Here is a 24,635-nt window from a genome sequence, read left to right as displayed (position 1 = left end):
AGTTTCAAGAACTACGATAGGCAAACGTCTAGTGTATTTGTTGGTGCCAGTGCAGTACACTGCGTCACAAGGCTGGAGCACAAGACTTCCTGTCGCCGTGTTGACGTATTGTGCTGTAGTGTACTGGCTTACTGTGCTGTGTGAGAGAACTGACTAGACCTACATTAGGTCATACTATTACCAGGGATGCTCATAGTAATAGTGTGTATAGTAAATGTACTGTAAGGCTTCTTCTCTACTGAGCCTGAGGGAAGGGAACGCAGAGCTGCTGGTTGCTGCAGTAGCAGCCACTCGTTCTACGGTCTGTGTTACCATGGACACGGCTCACTGTGGAAAGATCTCTAGTGGCTGTCTCTCTCTGGGATTTATGTTAACTGTTATGGGGGGCGTGGCTGTTGTGTTCAATGCTCTCACCCACCGGTGTGAAATTATTCATACAGTACGTAACATAGATGTCACACACATCCAAAGTTCAGTCTCTACACTGATAAGTGAGCACTCAAACAGTAAGACAGGTGAATGTGAACAAATCAAACACTTGACAAAGCAACCTTTGGCTGTGTTTGTGCATGGATAAGCTCTCTCTTTCTGTATAAGTGTGTGTGTGTGTGTGTGTGTGTGTGTGTGTTTCTATTAGCTGTGGGGTTAGTGAGCATAGGGGGTGGGTGTGTGTGAGAAGGGGACAGAGATACACAGACACACTGATAGGGACAAAGTGAAAGGGAGAAAGAGAGAGCGAGGGGCATGAGGGAGGAGACTAAGTAGGACTGATCTATGAGTTGGCTGTGAGTGTGAGAGAGCAACAGTGACCGAGAGAGGGAGAGGATGTTTGATAAGCGGCTTGGGAAATGACTGTTTAAGTTTGTGCGTTGAATGCAGAGACATTGTGGAGCCGGACATGAGCAGTGACAGCAGCTCCAAGAAGCGCTATGTATCAACCCTCAGGATGTACATCGGCCCCACCAACACTTCCCCTGGGCAGGGAAAAAACATCCTGGCAGCCAGTATCACTTCTGCTACTGCCACTAGGACTGGGGTAGACACAGCCTCTAGTACAGGTAAGAGTGTGTGTGTGTGTGTGTGCGTAATGTCTGTCAGCGTGTAGTGGTGTAGTATGTGGCAGTGATGGAGGGGTCTAGGAGTGTTGGCACTATTGGCATTGTTTTCTAGTTGTTCAGGTCAACATTGTAATAGACAAGTCAGAACAGACATTTATCCCAGAGGCTGCATAGCTGAGTGAACCCTAACCACACACCATGATAAAGCACTTCGCTTTCATTTGCAGACAGTATATTTGCTTGTTTTACATGACAATGATAGTTATTGGTTTGGTTTCTGCTTACCAGTTTGATATTGTAGATAACATGTGGTATTGTGTTTGGACTCTGTACTTCTTGACCACTGGCTTTTGTTTTTGTCCGCTGCCATCCGCCTAACAAAATACTTCAGCATGTATGTATCGAGATTTATTGTGTGTATTTCCTCGTACGTGCACCATCAAAGTGCACAGCATGTACAGCATTTCATGTATTTCCAGATTGCCCTAATTTAGCATTGGCTTCATGCCCATTTACCAGAGAAGTGAAGGGTGCAGGAATCTACATGTCCAGTGGTTGTTTGTGAGTGCACTTAAAAAGGCCATGTGATTCTTGACTAAAACATTAGTCGTCGTCCCCCCCCCCCCGCCCTCAGCCTCCTTTGTACATGTTTTGTGACTGTGTTTCTCTCAGAGTGCAGTATCCTAAACACCTGTAGTGTGGGGGGGTGCTAACATTTTTACTTTACATTCATGAATGACGTGATAATCACAGCTAAGTCAGTTCTAGAAGGCAGATGGATTTTGGAGGATCTGGAAGAGCTCACCAAATGGTCCAGAATGGAGTTCAAGCCTGAAAAAAAGGGAAGTGTCCAGGAACGGTACCGATTTCAAGATTGGAGAGGAGACCATCCCCACAGTCAGGATGGGTATGGTCCTGGGGAAGTGCTAAAGTTCTCTGGTCTAGAGTTACCAAGGTGGTCCACCTCGAGCCTGGGGAAGTGGGAAGTGCCTGGGGTAGTGGGAAGTGCCTGGGGAAGTGGGAAGAGCCTGGGGAAGTGGGAAGAGCCTGGGGAAGTGGCAAGAGCCTGGGGAAGTGGCAAGAGCCTGGGGAAGTGGGAAGAGCCTGGGGAAGTGGGAAGAGCCTGGGGAAGTGGGAAGAGCCTGGGGAAGTGGGAAGAGCCTGGGGAAGTGGGAAGTGCCTGGGGAAGTGGGAAGTGCCTGGGGAAGTGGTACAGGGCTGAGCTCAATGACAGAGAGTGTGAAGGAGATCCAAGCTGTCCAAGCTGACATGTGGATGACATCTCTGAAGAAGAGCGGCCTGCCAGGAAAGTTTAAGGCATGTGGCTACCAACACAGGGTACTTCCCAGACTCCTCTGGCCACTGCTTGCCTATGAGGTACCTCTTTCAACAGTGGAGGCACGAGAGGAAAATGAACAACTTCCTCAGGAGATGGCTGGCGGTCCCAAGAAGCTACTCCTTCATCTGCCTGTACAGCACAGACAGCAAGCTGCAGCTGCCAATACATTTTTTGTTGTTGTAGAGGAGCACAAGGCAATTAAAGCACGTCAGGCTATGATGCTGCGGGACAGCAAGGATGACAGGGTTTGCCAGGCAGAGATCGAGGTCAGGAAAAAACAGGGCAGCTGGACATGATGGAAGAGCGTGCAAGAGAGGGCACTTACCTGGCAAGACATCTGGAACATGGAAGGTTATGCTTTTCTCTGTGTATGATGTGTTGCCCACACCAACAAACCTCCACACATGGGGGTTGGCAGAGAGCCCCAGCTGCACACTATGTGGATGACCAGCCAACCTTGAGCATGTGTCCTCTTGACAAACAGCTCTGACCAATGGAAAGTTCAGGTGTCAGCATGACCAAATACTGACTCGGGACTGGCCACGGGACTGGCTGCGGGAATGGCCGCGGGACTGGAGAAAGCAGGGAGAAAGCACAAACAACTCCCCTAGGCCCCCTTTTTCATCCCCTTCCTCAGGCCAGGAGAGAGCGCAGCTAAGGGAACAAGAACCAAAGGGATCCTTTTCACAGTAGGTGACTGGGAGATGTCGGCCAACTGCAAGAAGCAACTCCAATTCCCAGAGAAGATAGCCCGCACAAGCCTCAGACCAGATATCGTTCTATGGTCTAGAGGACCAAGCAGGTGGTCCTCATCGAGCTCACAGTGCCCTGGGAGGAGAGGATAGAGGAGGCACATGAGTGGAAGCTCGAGAAATACCAGTCCCTCATCCTTGAGTCAGCAGAATGGATGGAGAGCCTGGAATCTACCAATTGAGGTCGGCTGCAGGAGCTTCGCAGGCCAATCTCTCTAGAGAACCCAGGGGGTGCTCAGCATTGACGGAGTGGCAAGGGAGAAGCTAGTAGCTGACGTCAGCAAGCAGACAGTGTCATCCTGTTGGATCTGGCTGAAGATTAATGCCAAGGATCAATGTTAAGATGCAAATAAAGATAAAAGTTGTGTATTGTTGCATAACAAACAGATTTACAATTCAGATACTGTGAGATGTTTTAGTGCCAAGATGTTGGCTGTGTGCTACTGCGGTCTTTATACTAATTTGGTGATCTGGTGGAGAAACAGAGGAAGTGTCTCAGTGTTTCTGCTGCAGATGTTTTGGTTCAGGCTTATTTTCCCAATATACATGTGTGGGTTTGGGCTATTTGTGTCTGTGTTGTAGACAATATAGTAGGAGTCACGGTATGCTGGAGTCTTTCCTGTAACAGGGAGAGCTGATAAATACTCTGCTAGATGAGAGATGTGGTTAACACAATAGAGCAGAGGAAGACCAGAACCACAAAAGCAGCGATAAGGAAACATTGTCAGTAATGCAAGATGACAGGCCAGGCTGAACACCCCGTTGTTAGTACCGGCAGGCTGACCAAAAGTGTTTTAGCAGTTGTTTTCCCCCAGGGTGAGAAAACAGAGTGGCCAAATTCCACCCAAATTAGTAGGTCTACCGGTATCCAAGTGCTACAGTACATGTACAAATGACCTGGACTAACCTGCACCTCCGCACATTGACTCGGTACCGGTACCCCCTGTATATAGCCTCGTTATTGTTACTTCTTATAATTTTTTACTTTTGTTTATTTGGTAAATATTTTCTTAACTCTTCTTGAACTACACTGTTGGTTAAAGGGCTTGTAAAGTAAGCATTTCACAGTAAGGTCTACACTTGTTGTATTCGGCGCATGTGAGAAATAAAGTTTGATTTGAGTGTTGATTGATTGATTAACTTCAGAGCACATGCACAAAGACGTTATATGTACGTGTTGTTGTTGTTGTTTCACATGCCAAAGCCACACAGCTATAGGAGCCTGCGTATAAGGCTGTCATAGAACAGATGGCCTGCTGAATGAATTTCAAATGTCTTATGATACTCTCTGTCCCCTGACCCCCATCCCACTCACCCCCTGTTACCCTGTCTCTCACCCCACCTGCACCATCTCATCCAGGGAGCAGCTGCCCCACACCTACCCCTCTCAGAGGTCTGGATCCACCCCTGTTCACAGAGCCATTGGAGGACTGCTCGGCGGATGAAGGAAGTGACATCACACTCCGAGGGGTTATCACAGGAAGTCAGCCAATCAATGTGTCCTGGCTGCACAATGGTGAGCTGAGGACGGGCCTTATTCTCCATGTCCTGCACAGTTTGGCTCTATGCCATTTAGAATTCAACATTATGTCCTGGCTGCACAATGGTGAGCTGAGGACAGGACTTATTCTCCATGTCCTGCACAGTTTGGCTCTATGCCATTTAGAATTCAACATTATGAATTTGAATAGAAAATGTCTTCATTAAAATCAATTTCCACTATGACATTTTATATCCACTGCCAAATTGACTTGAACGCCCAAACAACAAGGTAAATAAAAAGCACATTTGTGTCACTGCTGCCCATGTTGCAAATTAGTACTACCTTGTGATGTTTTTTAGCTCTTTATATATCACCACGTTAGAAGGATAAGAAACTGCTTTCAAGTGATACTGCTCACGCTCCTCCGTTAACACCTTTAATTCAATTTTAATTTCAGGGTAGTAGGTGTTCACCCTCCCACACACTCACTTTTTCTCCCTTTATGCTGGTCTCTCTCTTTCACAATCACACTCTCTGAGACGAACAGACACACACACACACTGAAGCTGAGGACCAGTGTCAGTGGCCTGAGCTCTGAGAGAGTTTCATGTGGCTGTATATGGGTGTTCCCTTGGGCAGGTGAGGCAGTGTTTTTTGGGGAGCCCTTCTTCGATGGCAGTGAGACGAGGTTGGTGGTGAGGGAATGCCTACCTGAGGACGCGGGCGCCTACACCTGTGTGGCAGAGAACCGAGCGGGCAAGACCTCCAGCAGCGCAGCTGTGTGTGTGAGAGGTAAGACGACACACATACACAATGCTGAAGTGAGCTCAGATCACTGGTGTACCACACACAGGTCAGCAAAACTTTAGTATGTCACGTGCTCAGATGATACAGCCTGTGGCTTTATTTTGCATGAACACCAACAACACAAAGGGTTAACTGCACTCCAGTAAAAGTTTAGATTCTGATTGTTGTTGTTTTTTCTTCTTTTGTCCCTTCTGTTAACGAAACTGATATTGTCCCCTGGTGGAAACAATGCAGACTTCGAGACTATCTGCGGAGTCCTGAACGCAACTTCACACACTTCCCCTCCCCTCAACAACAGCATTATGGAGAACAGAGGCTCAAAGTTACTACTGTCATCCAACAATGACAGTGTGTTCAGACAACCCAGCTCCCCAAGAAGCTCTAACACCCCGAGCCCAGGAGGACCCCGAAAAGGTAGAACATTAACTCATTATAGACTCTCTTATACCCTGAGTGTACAAAACATTAGGAACACCTTCCTAAAATTGAGTTGCACCCCCTTTTGCTCTCAGAACTGCCTCAGTTTGTTGGGGCATGGACTCTACAAGGTTTTGAAAGCGTTCCACAGAAATGTTGACTCCAATGCGTAGCAACAGTTGTGTCAAGTTAACTGGATGTCCTTTGGGTGGTGGACCATTCTTGATACACACGGGAAACTGTTGAGCGTGAAAAACCCAGCAGTGTTGCAGTTCTTGACACATTCAAATTGGTGCACCTACTACCATACCCTGTTCAAAGGCACTCAAATATTTTGTATTGCCCAGTCACCCTCTGAATGGCACATACACAATCCATGTCTCAAGGCTTAAAAATCCTTCTTTAACCTGTCTCCTCCCCTTCATCTACACTGATTGAAGTGGATTTAACATGTGGCATCAATAAGGGATCATAGCTTTCACCTGGATTCACCTGGTTAGTCTGTCATGAAAAGAGCAGGTGTTTTTAATGTTTTGGGCACTCAGTGTATATCTATTTCATATTGTATACAACTCTTTAAAAGCAGGCAAGGTTATTTCTGCAAAAATGATACATTTACTTTTGGCTCATTTCCAAAGACATTAATATGCTTTCTGTCCAGCACACTATGGGTTATTATGGACACCTGGTTATTTTCTCGTCATTCAGAAGAACCACATCAGCCATATTTGGCATTAATCACTTCAACCAATCAAGGCTTAATTCAACAACGGGAGTGTCTGCATGGACGTCTCATCCTGCTGACTGCCTTTGTACCGTGTCCCTTGTTCTGTATATCAATGCTGCTTTGTTCTGCTCTCTGTCCAGCACCATATGGGAAGACACAGTCCACAGTAGCATAGCTAAACCTAGAGACAGTGGGTGTGTCCAAATACCCATACTAGCGTACTACAAAGTAAAACTGCATAGTCATTTTGGTTTTTCAACTAGTAGGCAGGTAGCCTAGTGGTTAGCGTGTTGGACTAGTAAACCGAAAGGTTGCAAGATCAAATCCCCGAGCTGACAAGGAAAAACTCTCTCGTTCTGCCCCTGAACAGGCAGTTAACCCACTGTTCCTAGGCTGTCATTGAAAATAAGAATTTGTTCTTAACCGACTTGCCGGGTAAAATAAATAAAAACATGAACTCGTCTTTTCCAACTCATGTGTTTGACAACAACTGATAATCAGATAATTTGATCTGCTGTACCAAAATGAACGAATGACAAGAGTCAACGCAATCGCGCATTAGATGATGAAATTTCACAAACTATAAAACCTTATTTTGTTCGCATACTATTTAGTACGCTGGTATTCAGACCATTTTGTCAACAGAAACTGTAATTGTTCATTTGCTACGTGAGGCTTATATGATCCAATAGAAGTTTTGCAATTGTTAGGTTGTTACGAATGCTCTGATAAGTGGACAAGTGTCATTTTCGGCAATTTACCCCAAAAATACTTTATATTGGAGTTGTTCCTGTTGTCATAGAGATAAAGGACTCATCATGGATATAACCCGTTTTAGCATGGATGTTGCCATTGAGGGCTTCCACCATTTTAAACTAGTCAACCAGGTGGAGATTCCAATGAGTTGGGAGCAATCAGTCAATGATGAAGGAAATTGACTACTTTAAAATGGAGAAGCCCATGCTGTCACAGACACTATAATGGCACAGATAAAAATATGAGCCCTCTATTTATCTCTATGGCCTGGTGTTCACACACCCTCTCATTGGCTAGAATGGTCTGACCTGATCTTGCTTGCCTTCCATATTTGAGGACATGTATTTCCATTGTTAGAGCTTTCACTTGAATATCTTGTCAATATAATAGACCATCTTTGTTTATGGTCCAGAGAGAGCTTAGCCACGCCCTCCCACACCCCTATCACTAACTACCTGCACCTGTGATCTCATCTCACATCACCTCCGTTCCACCAGTCTCCACAGAAGTCACGCCAAAGAAGAGAGCCAGCTCGGGGACAGGTAAGATACACACTAGTCTTTCTCTCTCCCTTCCTCTGTGAACAAGCCAAGAGCTGCACCCGTCTCTCTTTCAATGCATTTATTCTGTATATCATGTCCAGTTGTTGTCCTTGCTTTCGTCTATTGTGTTAATATCAACCCACCGCTTTTGAATCGTATTGTCGCCCAGCCTCAGATACTAGAGCTACACTTAATTTGACCCTTTGTACTTCTCTGTAGTGCCAGTGTGTATTGTGCTGCTGTGGTGAGGGACTTTGCTCTGGTCTGGGTAAGGGTGTTACCAGGTAGAACCATAAAAGGATGTATAGTTCACACGGGCCACCAGTTGCCCATCCCTGACTTAATTTCATACTTTTGTGTAGGTAACTTGTAACTTTGTCATTAGATTTAGGCTTACATTGTTCTGTGGATTGCCCAGAATCTGATTTGTCATAATTTAATGTATGCTGGCTGTCCAGTTTTAGAAAGTTGTAAAGTTGTTTACAATTAGGCCAGTAAAATGAATAATTTTATTCAATTTGAAATGGAGTGATTTTTAAAATAGGGCTGTTTGTTAGGCTAGACGGGCATCAGTTGAATGCATTCCATGGGAGGTTTTGTGACGTCAGTCCTTTTCGTCTCAAAGAGAAAGTGCTTTATACACTCACACCAATTAAAACAGAAGTACAGCTTTATCACAGTGGTTTTAGTCAAATGTACCATACCGATTTGACTACTGACCAGAAAGAGGCCGTGTCCACAAAGCCTTTTGGGTATTTGCTCTTAAAATGAATTCTCTTCTGTAATATAATGTCAGGGTTATAAGGAAGTCATCTGTCCCTGGTTATAAATGATATCTAACCATTTCTATCTTCAGCATACTTGATAACAGTATTGGCATTTCATTTACATTGAAAATGAATGTTTGGTCTGTATGCTTTACCATGTAATGTACTGGTGTGTGTGTGTGGACGTTTTGTAGTTTAACTTGTTGGATCCTCATAGTTTCATAAGGACTGCTCCTGTGTGTGTGGTATGTCATCTGTGTTTGGTCATGAAAACCTCCCTGCAGACCCGCACACTTAAACCCATACACACAAACACAACATCCGTACAAACAAACAACCAGAACCACTCATACACACACCATAACACTTACAAGAACGCACACAGTTCTCACACACAGTTAATAATGTTTTGTAAACAAATAATTATTGTGGCCTCTAGTGGACTCTAGTCAAAATGGGGTTTACCCTGTCATTCACAGCCTCGTTGCAGTTTAAGGATCCCCCATCCCACATTGAGGCACGGCTAGGAGAGACAGCCCGTCTGACGTGTGTGTTCAGTGGAAGTTCCCCTGTGGTGTCCTGCTGGATACGAAATAAAGAACCGGTACCAATATTATTTTCTGAAGAGTAAACAAGTATCACTAGCCTTCTTTTCAAAGCCTTCTGAGCGTGTGAGTGTACAGTTTGTCTCTCTGTCTCTCTCTCTGTCCTCTCTGTCTCTGTCTCTGTGTGTGTGTGTGTGTAGGTTGTAGATGGGTCTGAGTTGTGGGTAGAGAGCAGTGATCAGAGCAGTACGTTGGTGATAGCAGAGCCAGGACCTGAGCACTCAGGACGCTACACTGTTGTAGTACGAGACCGCAAGAGCTCGGCGCAGCACACCCTCGCTCTTTCTGTCATAGGTAAATAACACTTGCAAAATATTTTAGTGTTTTTGTGCCGAAGCTGTTTGTAACCTGTGCCGTGTCTTCTTGGTCCCAGAGCGGCCCCAGTCCCCAGCCTCCAGCCCTGTGGTGTCTCTCCTCTCTGTCTCTCCTCTCTGTTTGGTCCTGTCCTGGTCTGGGCCCTGCTACGACGGAGGCAGTGCCGTCCTGGGCTACGTGGTGGAGGTGAAGAGGAAAGGCCCCGCTGAGTCTGAGGACTGGAGTGAGCTCACAGCCCATTGCAAGAGTACTTCTTACAAGGTGCGCTCCGGGCTTGAGCCTCAGGGGGAGTACTGCTTCCGGGTGAGGACCTACAACGTGGTGGGGGTGAGCGAGCCCAGTGAGGAGTCTCAGCTTATCAAGATGGAGCAGATAGGTGAGCCATGTCGGTGTCTAGTTGATTGGTTCCAGCAGGAGTCGTATACTGTGAACTTCATCATGTGTGGCTGTATATTGTGTGGCTCAGTTGGAAGAGCATGGCGCTTGCAACGCCAGGGTTGTGGGATCGATTCCCGCGGGGGACCAGTACAAAAAATGTATCCACTCACTACTGTAAGTCGTTCTGGATAAGAGTGATTGCTAAATTACTCAAATGTAAAATGTTAATGGAGTTTGTTTGTCACATGGACTTCATGCCAGCTGCAGAGAGGAACACATTTCAACAGGACTTCAACTCAATCTATTTCCTATAGATTTGTATCAATAGCGTGCATTAGGTGCATCGTATCGGATGACTGACAGCTCACATGTCTGTCTCTGTGTGTGTGTGACCTGTAGCTGAGCCACAAGAGGAGTCGTCTCCTCGGACATATGAGGACGTCACCATCAACTCCACCCACAAGGTCACTGATCACTACAATGTACTGGAGAAACTGGGAGTGTGAGTATCTCCCATGAAGCATTACACAAAACACACACATGCCTGTGTATAATGCAGTGTAGATAACAAAATGAGTTCAACTCGGGTTTAGCGATAACCTCTCTTATCCTCTGGCAGGTTGACATGAACAAAGATGTCTGTTCATCTAGACAAGGGACACTCACTATCTCGTTTCATGCCAGCTCTTGTTCACAAATGTTTTTCAAGTGGGAAAAAAAATGTTCCCTCCCTTCTGAAATGTCAAAGACATGACTGATCTAGCCTTGACAAAAAGACTTGTTGGTTCAGTGTTTAGTCAACAGAGAGGGGAATATTGCGTCACAGAGGAGAGAGAAGTGTTCAAACAGCAACCCTGATCATCTCCGTTTAGTCAGAATAAGGGATGTGGTTTAATTTTCTGACCCACTCACTCTACCATATCTTTTACACGTGTATGTATCTCTACTGACACCTAGCTCTCCCTCCTCTGAACTCCCGCCTCTGAACTCATACAGTATGAAGGCAGAGAGTTGTCGAAGTGATTAGTTAGGACCATAGAATATAATATTTTAATTCTAGTACTGTAGTTAGAACACTGAGTTTTTCCTGACCATGAAGTCCCTTGTGAAACCCCCAGAGTTTTTCTTGGTCAGGTCTCATGGTCAGGGATAACTTGGAGACGGCAATCCTTCCTTTACATTCCTGGTCAGATCTCTATCTCAGATCTCCAGATGGAGAAAGTTGTTCTGGAGCCTTGATTATACAAACGGTTTGGCACCGATTACCATTGAATTATTGTCCATGGGGTTCGCAGCTCTATGTGTCTATGTACTGTATGTCTATAGCAGGGGTGGGCAAAGTACAGATCCATCCCACGAGGCCATTCGATCCGGCCTGCGGGAGTTTTGAGAGTTTATAAATTTTGGGGGGAAATTCTGATTATTATAGGTAAAAAAACAAAACACTCCAGACGACTCTTGAACATCTATAACTAGATATAAAGTTTGTAGAAATGATAAAGGACGGATATAACTGCCCTTTTTCTGGCACGTAAATTTATTTTGACAAACAAATCGGTCCCCCAAAAATCTGCAGGCCCTTTGTTGAATTTTTAAATCCAGATGTTTGCCCACCCCCCTACACGCCCACCCCCCTACACGCATGAATGTAATCATAGACTGATTCTGATTTGTATGGACAAAAGTATCTCATCAATCCATTGCATGGATGGCAATATTAATGCAAAGCAACTCTATCCGCTCTGTTTATGTGTAAAGCAGTTAAACTACTCTGTTGGCCATACTTATTCTTCCGCTACCACCTGTAGGGCCAAAACCGCAAAAGCTACCAACACCAAAACAACTTTAAAATGTGCAGGTTGACCATCCGCAGTGTGCTTGGAAAAACACTTTTTTGATACCACTTATACTTTTCAGCTCCATAGGCTTGAACCATTAACTACCAACACCAAAACAACTAGCAGTGGTACAGTTGGTAAAAAAGAAAACAGTTTTGATACATATACGTTTCACACTACCACACTATTTGCATGAATCCCAATGGATTTCAGGGGTAATAGACTTGAATGTGAAAAATGACTACTAGTCCTCCACCGTTTAAGCTAGAAACGCCATTGAAAGTTTAAAACGTGCATAGGTTGCTTGTATACTGACCACAACCTCGCAACTACTGACCACAACGACTGACCACCGCTACAAACCCCACCCTGACGTTGACATGTGCAGACTGACTCAATATAGATCCCTTCAACACAACTTGTTGCTATCATTCCTACTTCACAAACTATAAAGCTGGTTGTATCCCTGTTCATTTCAATGGCGGAATGCAGGCTTCGACATGAACTGAAATCAGTGCCACAACCTTTAGACAAAACATGTTGAGAGCTTAAAAACACTTTATGTGGCTTATGATGATGTACTGTAGTGCTCCCTCTACCCTACTATACCAGCCCATTATAGTAACTCCACACCTACAGCCAATCTAAAATAGGTCACCATCACTAACCTGTAGCCTATGAAAAACATATTACTAGCATTATTACTACTTCTTTCATTCCTGTGAAAAACACCTAAAGAGGAGCAAGCAAACCACATTTTCTAGTTAATGACGTCGATCCCCTGTGACACTCCGCAGGGGGAAGTTTGGCCAGGTGTTCAAACTGACTCACAAGGAGACGGGTCGTGTGTGTGCCGGAAAGTTCTACAAGGGCCGGCGGGCCAAGGAGAGGGAGGCGGCCCGTAAAGAGATAGAGCTGATGAACTACCTGCACCATCCCAAACTGGTCCAGTGTCTGGGGGCCTATGATCTCAAGCCAGAGATGGTCATGGTCATGGAGTTGTAAGTTATAGAATCTAGACAACAACCATTGACCACAATACATGGCAGTGGAAGCCATGGAGCCCTGTAGAAGTAAATGCATGAGGTCCCCTGTCACTGATGTGAATTGAGTTGGATTGAATCAAGTTGAAAATGCAACCTCATTGATCCTGTGATTGTATGTGTGCAGCATTGCCGGTGGTGAGCTGTTTGAGCGTATAGTGGACGACAGCTTTGTGCACACAGAACCGGCTAGTGTGCACTACATGCAGCAGATCGTGGAGGGGATGGGCTACATGCACCAGCAGAACATCATCCACCTGGACCTGAAGCCTGAAAACATAGTGTGTGTTGACCACACTGGCACGCGCATCAAGATCATTGACTTTGGCCTGGCCAGCAAGCTGGGTGAGTGTGGGGATGGCTGGGGGACAGAGCCCTATACAGAGCCCTATGAATGGTGCTGCAGGTTTTGGAAGCACTGTTGGTTTGCATTGCAACACCTGGAAAATGAATGTCTGCCTCTGTGTTCACTGTGATATATGGGCTGTGTCTTAAATGGTACCCTATTACCTATATAGGGAATCACTTTTGATCAGGGCCCATAGGGCTGTGTTTTAAAAAGGCCCTGGTCCAAATTAGTGCACTATGTAGGGAATAAGGTATAATTTGGGACTTAACCACTATGTAGGGTATAGGGTGTCATTTGGGACATAACCACTATGTAGGGAATAGGGTGTTATTTGGGATTCATACTCATTACCCTGAGGTGTTGTCTCTCCTCCAGACCCCTCCACTCCCCTGAAGGTGATGCACGGGACACCAGAGTTTGTGGCTCCAGAGGTGATTGGCTATGAGCCTGTTAGCTTAGCTACAGACATGTGGAGTATTGGAGTCATCTGCTACATATTGTGAGTACTAAGGCAATTTTCTGTTTCATTCTCAATTAGACATTCTTCTCTGCCTACAGCAGGGCTTGACAAAAAATGAGTTTCTTCTGCCACCTAGTGGCCATACATTGCTATTGCTCATATATCAAGTTCAAATGTTTGTGTCTGCTTACGTGCGTGTGTCTGCATGCGTGTGTGTGTGTTCAGACTGAGTGGCGAGTCTCCCTTCCAGGGTAACAGCGAAGCAGAGACCCTGGCCTTGGTGACTGGTGCTCAGTGGGAGTTTGATGAGGAGAGCTTCGAAGAGATCACTGACCAGGCCAAAGACTTCATCAGCTCCCTGCTCAACAAGGAACCAAGGTCTGGGACAACACCATATTCCATATACCTGTACCAATATATAGTCTCTGAGTGACTGTCTATGGATGAACCTAGCTCTGTCTCCCCTCTAACCCTCTCTCTGTCCCCGACCAGGCGCAGGATATCCTGTGACGAGGCTCTGGTCCACTCCTGGATAGCTGAGCCCATCTCAGCAGACCCCAGCACCACCAAGTGTCTCTCCAAGGAGAAGATGAAGAGGTACCTCGCCAAGCAGAAGTGGAAGGTAGGTAGTGGGTTCCCCACCAAGATGACACTTTGTATTTTACATTTCAGTTCTTTCATTCTTCCATCATCCCCCAGTTGGTGTGTGAAACTGACCGAAGCCTCTCTGTGTATCTCCTGTAGAAAACAGGGAAAGCCCTGCTGGCGCTGAAGAGGATGGCTCTCCTGTCTAAAGCCGATGGACCTGGCTCTCCCACCACCCCTGCAGAAGGTGAAGCCTCCCTCCATACTTCCAAAACCTGCCATACCCAATACAAACCATGGCAGTTTCTCATAACCCTACCATTCCTCATGTGATATACAGGGGTGCAACTTTTCATTCTGAAATTGCATTTTTGCAATGTGCTTTAGGACCATGCTTCTAAAACCAAAGTTGGGCCCCTAGTGACATATGACCCTGTTAGACCTGTCAACCAGATGAGCGCTACGCATACCATTGGTTGACCTGTCCTCAGTCTGGCTGACCAGGTTATGACTCTGATGTGAGCCTTGACCCTGTGTCTGACCCCTGACAGACAGCCCCCTGAGTCCTGAGGCAGAGCAGGCCTTGCAGTCTCTAGAGGTCAAACTCCAGGGGGTGCCCCAGTTCTCCCTGACCCCAAAGGACCAGACTGTCTCCCAGGGCTCCACCGCCCGCCTCTCCTGTCACCTCACAGGTACCTACCTATACACTACAAACGGCTTCCATCTCAATCACTTTATTGGACATGTTTGGTTCACCGAATTACACGTTCAGCTGGGGCTTGTAAGGATTTGAAAGGCTTTGTTTGAAAGTTGGACATGGATTAAGAGCCATCATGCCTTACTAAGTCCCTTGTTCAAGGACACACCTCTGCATCCTGCGGTGTAAAACACGTTAAGCTTTTCAGTTCGAGTGTGTAACTACATTCCATTCCTGAGCTCTTGTCATTGGATGTTTCCTCTCTCTCATTCCTCCTTTCAGGGTATCCTGACCCAGAGGTGGTGTGGTTGAGGGGGGAGGAGCCTCTGGAGGAGTCATCCCGGGTGCAGATAGAGTATGAAGAGGATGGGCTCTGCACCCTGGTCCTGGCCCAGGTCGGGCCAGAGGACTCGGATGTTTACACCTGTCGGGCCACCAACGACCAGGGGAAGGCACTGTGTTCAGCCAAACTCATAGTAAAGGAATAGGTTTGTTCAGAACTGTGAATATGTATTGAAACACAAACGAGCAAATGTGCAGAAATTCAGACAACCCATGTTTGTGAAATGTCTTTCAATCGTTCCAGAAAATGCTGTGTAGCGCTTGAACCACTAACTCGGTACATTACGGCTCTGGTGAAACAACTCTTTGATTTCTGATTGAAAACCTCTAAGTCCTGCTAGTTATTTTGGACATGCGTACGTACGGGTTTGAAAATAGTAATCCTGTGAATTAAGACACTGACTCTATTGACAGTAAATGCATCTTTTTGCACCAGGTATGGTTGTTAGACATTTGCCAGATGTCAGTTTAATGTGATGTATTGTAACTGCTATGAATTTGGAATCATGTCTTTTTTTCCCAGTGAACCATTACTGTACGAACATTTTATAGTTGCCTCTAAGACCAATGGCTTTTAATTTTTTACAGTTATGTCCACCAGATGACAGCATCTTCTTTTTCAAAAGAGTTTGTCTTGTGGTGGAACAGCAGCCTTGTGGAAAGTGTGACAATAAAAGACAGGAAGCATAATTCCACAGCATTGTAACCCCACTGTGTTACAGATGACTATTTTGTGTCTACTAACTTAAGGACTGGATTCAGATTCTTTGAAACTTTTTTAAAGGCGATTTCCAATTGAGGCGGTTTGCTGTAAATGCAGTTGCCACTGACATTGCCTTTTAAATGTCAATCGGGCTACAACGTGGAACTTCTGCGATATGGATTGAATACAACCCTTATATAAAGTCATTTAAACAATTTAGCTGTTGAAATGTGTTCCATGTTTACACTGGGAAGAGCAGGAATCCGCTGAAGGTGTTGTAGTACATGGTGTTGTCATAGACCAGCCTGTTATCCTGTAACTCAACATGGACATGATCAGAGGAATGACCACTGAGTTGCTGCCACTGTCATGGGCATCATTTCCTACAGTGTCCCAGACAGACACCAGCCTCTGGCCATTCTTGGTCAAGCACACCACAGAATTAGGGGGGTGTTCAGGTTGTTCATCATCGTGAAACAGAAGTAGTAAATTCCTTTGACAGTGGCAGTGAATATACCTGTAGGGACATAGCGTTTACTAAACACAACACATGATGCAACACACACACACAGAGAATATCTAGTACCTGTGGCAGGGTTGTAGGTTTGAGAAGACCTTGTACCGCAGGGGCATGGGAGTGGTGAGAGGTCCAGTGTCCCCTGTGCCTGTCTCCCGGAGAGACCTTGTACTGCAAGGGCATGAGAGCGGTGAGAGGTCCCCTGTGCTTGTCTCCCGGAGAGACCTTGTACTGCAGGGGCATGGGAGCGGTGAGAGGTCCAGTGTCCCCTGTGCCTGTCTCCCGGAGAGCGATACAGGATGGATGAGATTATCTATCTTGAACTGTCAGTTGTATTAATGTCGTCAAAGATCAGAGGCTGTTAGAAAGTTAAATATAGGATAATCCCTGTAATAGAGGCAATGGGTGGATAGGAGGTTGGTGACATGTGAAAAGCGCTATATTACCTCCAGTTAGTCTCTTCAGCTCCTCCACTTCATTCGCACGGGTTTGTAACCGGGTCTCCACGAGTCTTGTTATCCCCCATAGTTCCCAGTTTCTCCCCCATGGCTCAGAGAACGAGTGTCAGATGGGCAGCATGGTTTCTGGTCCTTGTGGTCTCCCTGACCCTGTGTCAGACAGACAGCAGCATAGTGCCAGCAAAAAAAGACTGCAGCATCATTCTGTATTGTTTCTCAGCCCAGTCTTCCTCTTTATATTGTGCACTTGTCAAATATTGCACAAGATGCTGGAAACTTTGAGGTGGTTAACAGAGGGAAAATACAGACTTGCGCAAAATGACAAATGAACCTGCTTTGAAAAAAAGAGTAATGAAAAGTAAAGTCTGTCCTCGTGCTCCTAGACCTTAGTGCTGCTTTTGATACCGTTGATCACCACATTCTTTTGGAGAGATTGGAAACCGAAATTGGTCTACACGGACAAGTTCTGGCCTGGTTTAGATCTTATCAGTTTGTGTCTTGGTTTGTCCTCTGACAAATCAACTGTAAATTTCGGTGTTCCTCAAGGTTCTGTTTTAGGACCACTATTGTTTTCACTATATATTGGAGATGTCATTCGAAAACATGTTAACTTTCACTGCTATGTGGATGACACACAGCTGTACATTTTGATGAAACATGGTGAAACCCCAAAATTGCCCTCGCTGGAAGCCTGTGTTTCAGACAGTGGGGCAAAAAAGTATTTAGTCAGCCACCAGTTGTGCAAGTTCTCCCACTTAAGATGAGGCCTGTAATTTTCATAGGTACACTTCAACTATGACAGACAAATTGAGAAAGAAAATCACGTAGGTTTTTTAATGAATTTATTTGCAAATTATGGTGGAAAATAAGTATTTGGTCACCTACAAATAAGCAAGATTTCTGGCTCTCACAGACCTGTAACTTCAAGAGGCTCCTCTGTCCTCCACTCGTTACCTGTATTAATGGCACCTGTTTGAACTTATCAGTATAAAAGACACCTGTCCACAACCCCATAGAAAATCTTGAGGGAGTTGAAAGTCTGTTGCCCAGCAACAGCCTCAAAACATCACTGCTCTAGAGATCTGCATGGAGGAATGGGCCAAAATACCAGCAAGTGTGAAAACCTTGAAGACATACAGAAAACATTTGACCTCTGTCATTGCCAACAAAGGGTATATAAATGCATTGAGAAACTTGTTATTGACCAAATACTTATTTTCCACCATAATTTGCAAATAAATTCATTAATGTATTTACTTTCTCCTATAGAGCTCCATTTTTATGGAATGGTCTGCCTACCCATGTGAGAGACCCAGACTCTGTCTCAACCTTTAAGTCTTTATTGAAGACTCATCTCTTCAGTAGGTCCTATGATTGAGTGTAGTCTGGCCCAGGAGTGTGAAGATTAACAAAGGCACTGGAGCAACAAACTGCCCTTGCTGTCTGCCTGGCCAGTTCCCCTCTCTCCACTGGGATTATCTGCCTCTAACCCCATTACAGGGGTTGAGTCACTGGGGGGGGGGGGGGTCAATTGTCATTCATCTCTTGGCAAATAGCCTAAAAGTGTCAGGTCAGTTTACAAGCAGTATTCAGGGCTTTTGTGTTCCTTCCTGGCTCTCACGCAACCAATTCTCAAGTCATGTGCCTTCCTGGAACGGTCCTGATGGAACAGAACATTGGTCGACAGTAGGAAAACCGGTTACTACAGGACAACTTTCTCTTTAATGGAGCAGAGTTGTTCTCGACTGTTGAAACAATACTTTCTACACATCTGTAATCCTACCAACTTTAACCTAGCTCCATCTTGACGATTACAGTAATCAACAATGAACAGAAGACACGCAGTTGACAACATACAAAATAAATGCATGAGGCACAAAGAGTATCAAAATACGAGCTTTTTAATTTCAATCACACACCAAAAAAAGTTGTATTAGTGTCGGAAGAAAAAGCTGACTGCTCAGATGTTTTTGAACACCGCAAATGAGTCACTTCATCTTCTGTATCGCATATAAGAAGGTCCCTTTCAAACATGAACATTTAACAACAAACATCCACTTCCATCCCAAATAAAAATAGTATGTACAGTCAAGTAAATTAAAGTTTCTGTAATGCAAATAAATAGGTGCTTTTGTGAACATAACAAAATCCAAAAGAGAAGACCCAGTCTCTTGCATAAGGCATTCCATGTTGAAATTGAGTGGTGAGGGGTTTCAGGTGGTGGTGGTAGGAGGGAGTGGGACTGTGTCGGTGAGTGAGGGGCCAGGTAGGTGTCTTCTCATGCTGCTCGCCTCCTTGTTGGCACCTCCTGGAGGGGACCGCGGTGGCCCCCATATAGTTTGGCTGCCCGCGACTCAAAGGCATTCACCATCTGCTTCACCACCTCGTCAAAGAACAGGGTGGCCAGCTGGGAGTGCAGCGGGGACCTGAACTCGAAGGATATCTGAAGAGAGAAGGGGAGAAAATAAGTACACTCAAACACCAAAACCATGCTGCTGACACAAGTCTACCTATCCATCTGAGGAGTATTGTTCCCTTTGAGGACAGTGCTCATATCCAAACGAGGGACCACCATCTGTATTCCTGATTTAATGACTGGCTGACAGACACACAATCAACTCATTCCATACTATTCATTATTCCTGCCAAAAGGCCGTCCAAAAGACAGTCTGTCCTCCATCTCCCAAATCCCTCACCCCATTTCCACTACAGGTAAACTGTCCCAATATCTGGGTCACGAGGTAGAGAGGGAGAGATATCGCTATGACCTCTGACCAGCTATATGAAGAGGCTAGGAACACTAAAAACTACTGGATATAAATACAAACCTAATTGCCTTTACTCAACTACTTCCTCCCCCCAAAAAAGTATCTTTATAGGTTGAGAGAAATGAAAGGCCTGGTGTAAAACTAGCCCCCTGGCAGGCAATTTGATCTCAAGCCCTAAAGTTCATTAGTAATCCCTCATGTTCGCGTGAGTAGACCGACGTAACATTCATAAATGTTAACACTAAGACGACGTGTACTTCAGTGGGCTATTATCTAACCTTGCTGACTTTTAGTCTCAGGCTGACACCAAATGAAAGTGAACTGTTCTGGTGGACAAAATGGTGGTACTCACATGGAAGTCGATGTTGCAGGAGTCTGGTTGGTCCTCGGCCGCAGGGGCAAACCTCCATATCGTCTCCAGGTGGCTGAAGAGGGATCCGTCTGTACACACTGCCTGTGAGACAACATGCACACTAGTCATTACACACTGCTCTTGTCCAGGACATGGCCCCAGACAAAGCCTCTCTAATCCTTGCTCTATGGACGTAGGAGCACAATGTTAGCAGCTAGGTGATAAAAAAAAAACGACTTAGTATTTATCCCCTAGGAGGATCTAATCAATGTATTACAGACGATTTAACTCATTAATCCGGTCCCATAGTACATTTGAATCCCCTCAGGTTAGAGTACTGAAATACCCCTTGACTGTTTCCACATTTTGTTGTGTTACAGCCTGAATTGAAAATGAATGACATTGGGATTGTGTCACTGGCCAACACACAATACCCCATAATGTCAAAGTAGAATTACCTTTTTAGAAATTTGTACAAATGTATAAAAACGTAAAGCTTTAATGTCTTGAGTTAATAAGTATTCAACCCCTTTGTTACAGAAAGCCTAAATAAGTTCAGGAGTAAAAAGGTTGCTAAACAAGTCACAAGTTGCATGGACTCACTGTGTGCCATAGTGTTTAAGGGAACCTATTGGTATTGATAAGCAGACATTGAATGTCCCTTTGAGCATGGTTTTGTTATCAATTACATTACAGTGTAGTTGCTCCACAATATTAACAGAGTAAAAATAAGGAAGCCTGTACAAAATAAAATATTCCAAAACTTGCATCCTGTTTGCAATTAAGGCACTAAAGTAAAACTGCAAAAAGTGGCAAAGAAATAAATGTTATGTCCTGAATACAAAGTGTGTTGGATTTGCCCCAAAACATAACACGTCACTGTACCACTCTACATATTTTCAAGCATGGTGGTGGCTGCATTATGTTATGAGTATGCTTGTCATTGGCAAGGACTAGTGAGTTTTAGGATAAAAATAAAACAGAATAGAGCTAAGCACAGACAAAATCCTACAGGAAAACCTGGTTCAGTCTGCTTCCCAACAGACATGGAAAATAAATAAATATATATATATATAAATTCAGCATGACAATAGCATAAAACGCAAGGCCAAAGAAGACAGTGAATATTCCTGAGCGTCAGAGTTACAGTTTGGCTTAAAAATAGTCTTGAAAATCTCTGGCAAAACTTGGAAATGGCAGTCTAGCAATGATCAACAACCAACTTGACAGAGCTTGAAGAATTTAAAAAAAATAATGTGCAAATATTGTACAATCCAGGTGTGCAAAGCTCTTAGATTTACCCAGAAAGACTCACAGCTGTAATCACTGCCAAAAACAATTCTAACATATGTTGACTTAAAATATACATTTCTGCATTTAATTTAATAAATTAGCTAAAATATCATGTTTTCACTTTGTTATTATGGGATATTCTGTGTAGATGGGTAAGAATTATTATTTTTATCAGTTTTGAATTCAGGGTGTAACAAAATGTGGAATAAGTCAAGGGGTATGAATACTTTCTAAATAGGGCACAATTGCCATATTGATACAGGATGTCTACCCTCTCCGTGCTATAAACCGTGTTGGACAATGTTATCAGGGCTTACCCTGACTTGGTGGTTTGGGACAACCGTGACCTCCGAGGTGTAACGCTCCACGATGGGAGGGAACCCAATCTCCAGCTGGACCCGGACATCCCCGTTCTTTCCCTTCACGACCCGGGACTTCTTACACCAAGGGACAAAGTGCTGGTACTGGTCCACACTGGCCACCACACTGTACATCTGCTCTGGAGTGTACCTGGATGGGGAAGGAGAGGGGGATCCATCAAGAAGATGCTCAAAGGACTACCCATGTACACTTAAAAAAAATACTAAGTCAGGAGTAAACATTGGACTATGATATAGGAAAGATACAATATGCTCCGGTCTATTTCAAGCCAACCACATGTTAGCTGAAGTGTATTGAAGTTGAGAATAGGAAAGTGGGGCTTTAGAGTCACCTCTGGTCAACAGGGGCTGACAAGACAGAGGGGCAGAGAGGAGTTGTGGGTGTGTGATGATGTCTCACCCTAGTGTGCGGCTCTCAGAGTACTCCATCCTGCGGGCAGTGATGGAGGCAGCCAGGTTAATGAAGCTGCGGAAGGGTGTGGTCCGGAGGAGGGGGGAAGATAGCGGAAGGGCGGCACGCCATGCTGACAGTACCCCACAGCTGCCCAGGTGTCTGGGAGGAGGAGAAGAGGGAGAAAATGTGTTAATCTTTGGTAAAGCACACTAGTCTTAAAAAAGTCATCACAGAAGGTGACTAAACCGGTTTGATAGTCAATCTTTACAAACTCCAGAATAAAAAAATTACAGTTTTAAAGTATCATAACAAAGACGATCTAAATGATTGTCCCAGTTTGGTGAAAATAGCCTGGTTGTGTGCTTAAATCCCAGACTTAAAAACAATGAGATCAGATCAAACCCTTTCAAAAAGCTCTATAGCTTCCACTATGTAGTAGGCCTATCTACTGAACTCAGACGAATTTGATGGATAACGTAAAACACCTGAGGGTTATGAACAGAGCATGTTGACTGCATCTTGTGTAGGAGCCTAGAAGACCTGCCAGAGGGACCTCCTTCCTCTCTCAGTCCTGTGACTCAACATTCCAATACAACATCTCACATTGCTTCAAAAATGAAACCCCCAGCTTCTAGCCAAATTGATAGGCTTCCCTACATAATCACATAGGCCAGTCCTTCCTGAACGTTTTCACTCATTCCCCCATAGCCACGGGAAGATGTTTGCGGTGAGGTAAGCTGCAGATGGCTGTATCGCACCCCTAATACAGGAGTAGTAAAAGGCCTAAATATATTTTAAGGGGGCCCTACTTCCCACGGCTATGCATGCCCCCCTTTCATCATGAGGGAACATTTCCTGCCCCCCACAATTCTAGCCTTCAAATTTGTATTCTAAACATAATACAGAGGAATGATTGATTCTGCTGGTCAGAGTCCGGGAGACGGGTAGGCTGCCTCTTACTGGGGAGAGAAAGACATTTGAGCCTACTGCCTGACATTCAGAGAAACAGACATGTTGTAATTATGTAGCCTAATGTACGCCAATATAGGATAAACCGTTATCAAGCGCGAGATGTGCATCTTGTCACTTCGCAATATAAACTTTCTTTGGATTTTTCTTTGAACTTTCTGGATTTTTTTTCCTCCATAATTCTTAACATGTTCAATTGTACTGCACTATTATTGGTTCCAAATTAGCTCAGGATTTTACCAATCTTAATTGTAACCGGACATCCAGCTATCTTCTCTACATTTTTTTGGTTTTGTTTCTTATTTTGTTAGTTTATCATCTACCTCTGCTGCCCACCTGCAAACCCTAGGGGGAGCGTCTCAGATTTAAAACATTATTTAATTTATTTTTTATTGCCGTTGTATTCAACCATTGTGAAAAAATAAATAAGCTACAGTTGATGAATGATCAAAATAGCCTACACGTCGCCGGTTGTTGCAAACTTGGAGGATCGCTCACCGGCATTTTTACACTTACCTGATATTTGCTCTGTTGGGATTTCCTCGTACAACTTTTGAAGAGTGTACTTCAGACATCTCAACCAGTGCCCGGAAAATAAGAGGGGTGGTTTTGATGGCCATGCTCGAGGTTTGTGGGAATGCAAATTCTCAAAAGTTTGAAGAGAAGCGTTCGTTTACTCCCTGCGTAGCCGGCTTTGTCCAAGGTCTGCTATAAAATCATGTGTCACTCAGGTTGCATAAAATGGACCAATAATGTGTGACGTAGAGGGGGGGGGGGGTATATGTCAGACAACCAATCGGAACGAAAGATGTTATAGGCTATTGAGTATATTCATGATCAATCAATCATCAAGCTGTAAGTTCCCATACAGACCATTCATTATTTTGGGTAGTTTCAGTTTTTTCTGTTCGGCATATAGAACTGTATATCTCTCTCTCTCTCTCGTACACACACGCACGCGCTCTCATTCCAGTTTTCGAATGCAGGTATGAAAACTATTTGCGCAATGAGTTTTCGATTTCGCTCATTTGCACTTCACGTCAATGATATGTCACCGTGTGGGACTGTGGGTCAATTAACCTTGACGGAGTGGGCGCCCTGAGTCTAGTTTGTGAGGGTCTCCCACTCAGAAGTACGAGATGGGGAGGGGGGACGAGGGCAGGTTGACCTCAGGTCTCCCCACTGGAAGCCCGAGGTAGGGGGAGCAGGGGAATCTATCAAATAGCGCGGCTCTAACTAGCGCGTCACACTAGGAAATGCAACCAAATAAACCACAATTCATTCATAGTACGGTACTGTGAATATATAGTTCCACAGACATATTGTTGCATTTTTTTCTGGTTTGTGTGAAATCGTTAAGAATAATATAAAAGAAGCCTGCACACCACCAAGGTGAATTGGTTTAGTCTTGACTCTTGGTTGACAGTGTTGGAGGATGGGAAATGTATTGATGCTCCAGTGCAAATCAACAAAAATGTGTTTCTATTTGTCTTTGTTATTTCTTTTTGATATTAGTATTATTTTTGTATATATTATTATAT

The 24,635-nt window shown here is 44.6% G+C and overlaps 2 protein-coding genes across 3 annotated transcripts; one reads left to right on the top strand and one right to left on the bottom strand.

The window, feature by feature from the left end:
- Positions 1–712: 712 nt before the first annotated feature.
- LOC109898432 (myosin light chain kinase, smooth muscle) lies at positions 713–15,971 on the top strand. 2 transcript variants are annotated; one of them, XM_020493394.2, is made up of 17 exons: positions 713–1,058; positions 4,510–4,665; positions 5,272–5,424; positions 5,674–5,853; positions 7,837–7,881; positions 9,128–9,252; positions 9,394–9,547; positions 9,627–9,944; positions 10,346–10,448; positions 12,582–12,785; positions 12,955–13,172; positions 13,552–13,675; positions 13,862–14,014; positions 14,129–14,258; positions 14,381–14,468; positions 14,773–14,913; positions 15,201–15,971. In XM_020493394.2, the coding sequence occupies exons 1-17, from the start codon at positions 899–901 to the stop codon at positions 15,404–15,406; spliced, it is 2,658 nt and encodes an 885-aa protein (XP_020348983.1). In that variant the 5' UTR covers positions 713–898; the 3' UTR covers positions 15,407–15,971. The 2 variants fall into 2 exon arrangements, with proteins under 2 accessions (XP_020348983.1, XP_020348984.1); XM_020493395.2 differs by lacking the exons at positions 713–1,058; positions 4,510–4,665 and adding an exon at positions 4,743–4,755.
- Positions 15,972–18,818: 2,847 nt separating this feature from the next.
- On the bottom strand, positions 18,819–23,825 carry LOC109898431 (coenzyme Q-binding protein COQ10 homolog, mitochondrial-like). The gene is made up of 5 exons (XM_020493393.2): positions 23,611–23,825; positions 22,132–22,284; positions 21,669–21,861; positions 20,059–20,160; positions 18,819–19,381 (listed from the first exon to the last, which is right to left on the bottom strand). The coding sequence occupies exons 1-5, from the start codon at positions 23,712–23,714 to the stop codon at positions 19,217–19,219; spliced, it is 717 nt and encodes a 238-aa protein (XP_020348982.1). The 5' UTR covers positions 23,715–23,825; the 3' UTR covers positions 18,819–19,216.
- Between the last annotated feature and the right edge of the window lie 810 nt (positions 23,826–24,635).

The sequence above is a fragment of the Oncorhynchus kisutch genome, linkage group LG10 (genome assembly GCF_002021735.2).
Source record: "Oncorhynchus kisutch isolate 150728-3 linkage group LG10, Okis_V2, whole genome shotgun sequence".
Taxonomy (NCBI): Eukaryota; Metazoa; Chordata; class Actinopteri; order Salmoniformes; family Salmonidae; genus Oncorhynchus; species Oncorhynchus kisutch.
The sequence above is the reverse complement of the archived record's forward strand: the minus strand, read 5'-3'. Positions and strand labels throughout refer to the sequence as shown.

Coding starts and splice junctions, on each gene's coding strand:
- LOC109898432 (XM_020493394.2), top strand. CDS start 899: ATGAGCAGTGACAGCAGCTCCAAGAAGCGCTATGTATCAACCCTCAGG. Junction 5,854..7,836: donor CCCAGGAGGACCCCGAAAAG/GTAGAACATTAA, acceptor CCGTTCCACCAG/TCTCCACAGAAGTCACGCCA. Junction 10,449..12,581: donor GTACTGGAGAAACTGGGAGT/GTGAGTATCTCC, acceptor GACACTCCGCAG/GGGGAAGTTTGGCCAGGTGT.
- LOC109898431 (XM_020493393.2), bottom strand. CDS start 23,714: ATGGCCATCAAAACCACCCCTCTTATTTTCCGGGCACTGGTTGAGATG. Junction 20,161..21,668: donor TCCCAAACCACCAAGTCAGG/GTAAGCCCTGAT, acceptor GTTGTCTCACAG/GCAGTGTGTACAGACGGATC. Junction 19,382..20,058: donor CCTGCAACATCGACTTCCAT/GTGAGTACCACC, acceptor TTCTCTCTTCAG/ATATCCTTCGAGTTCAGGTC.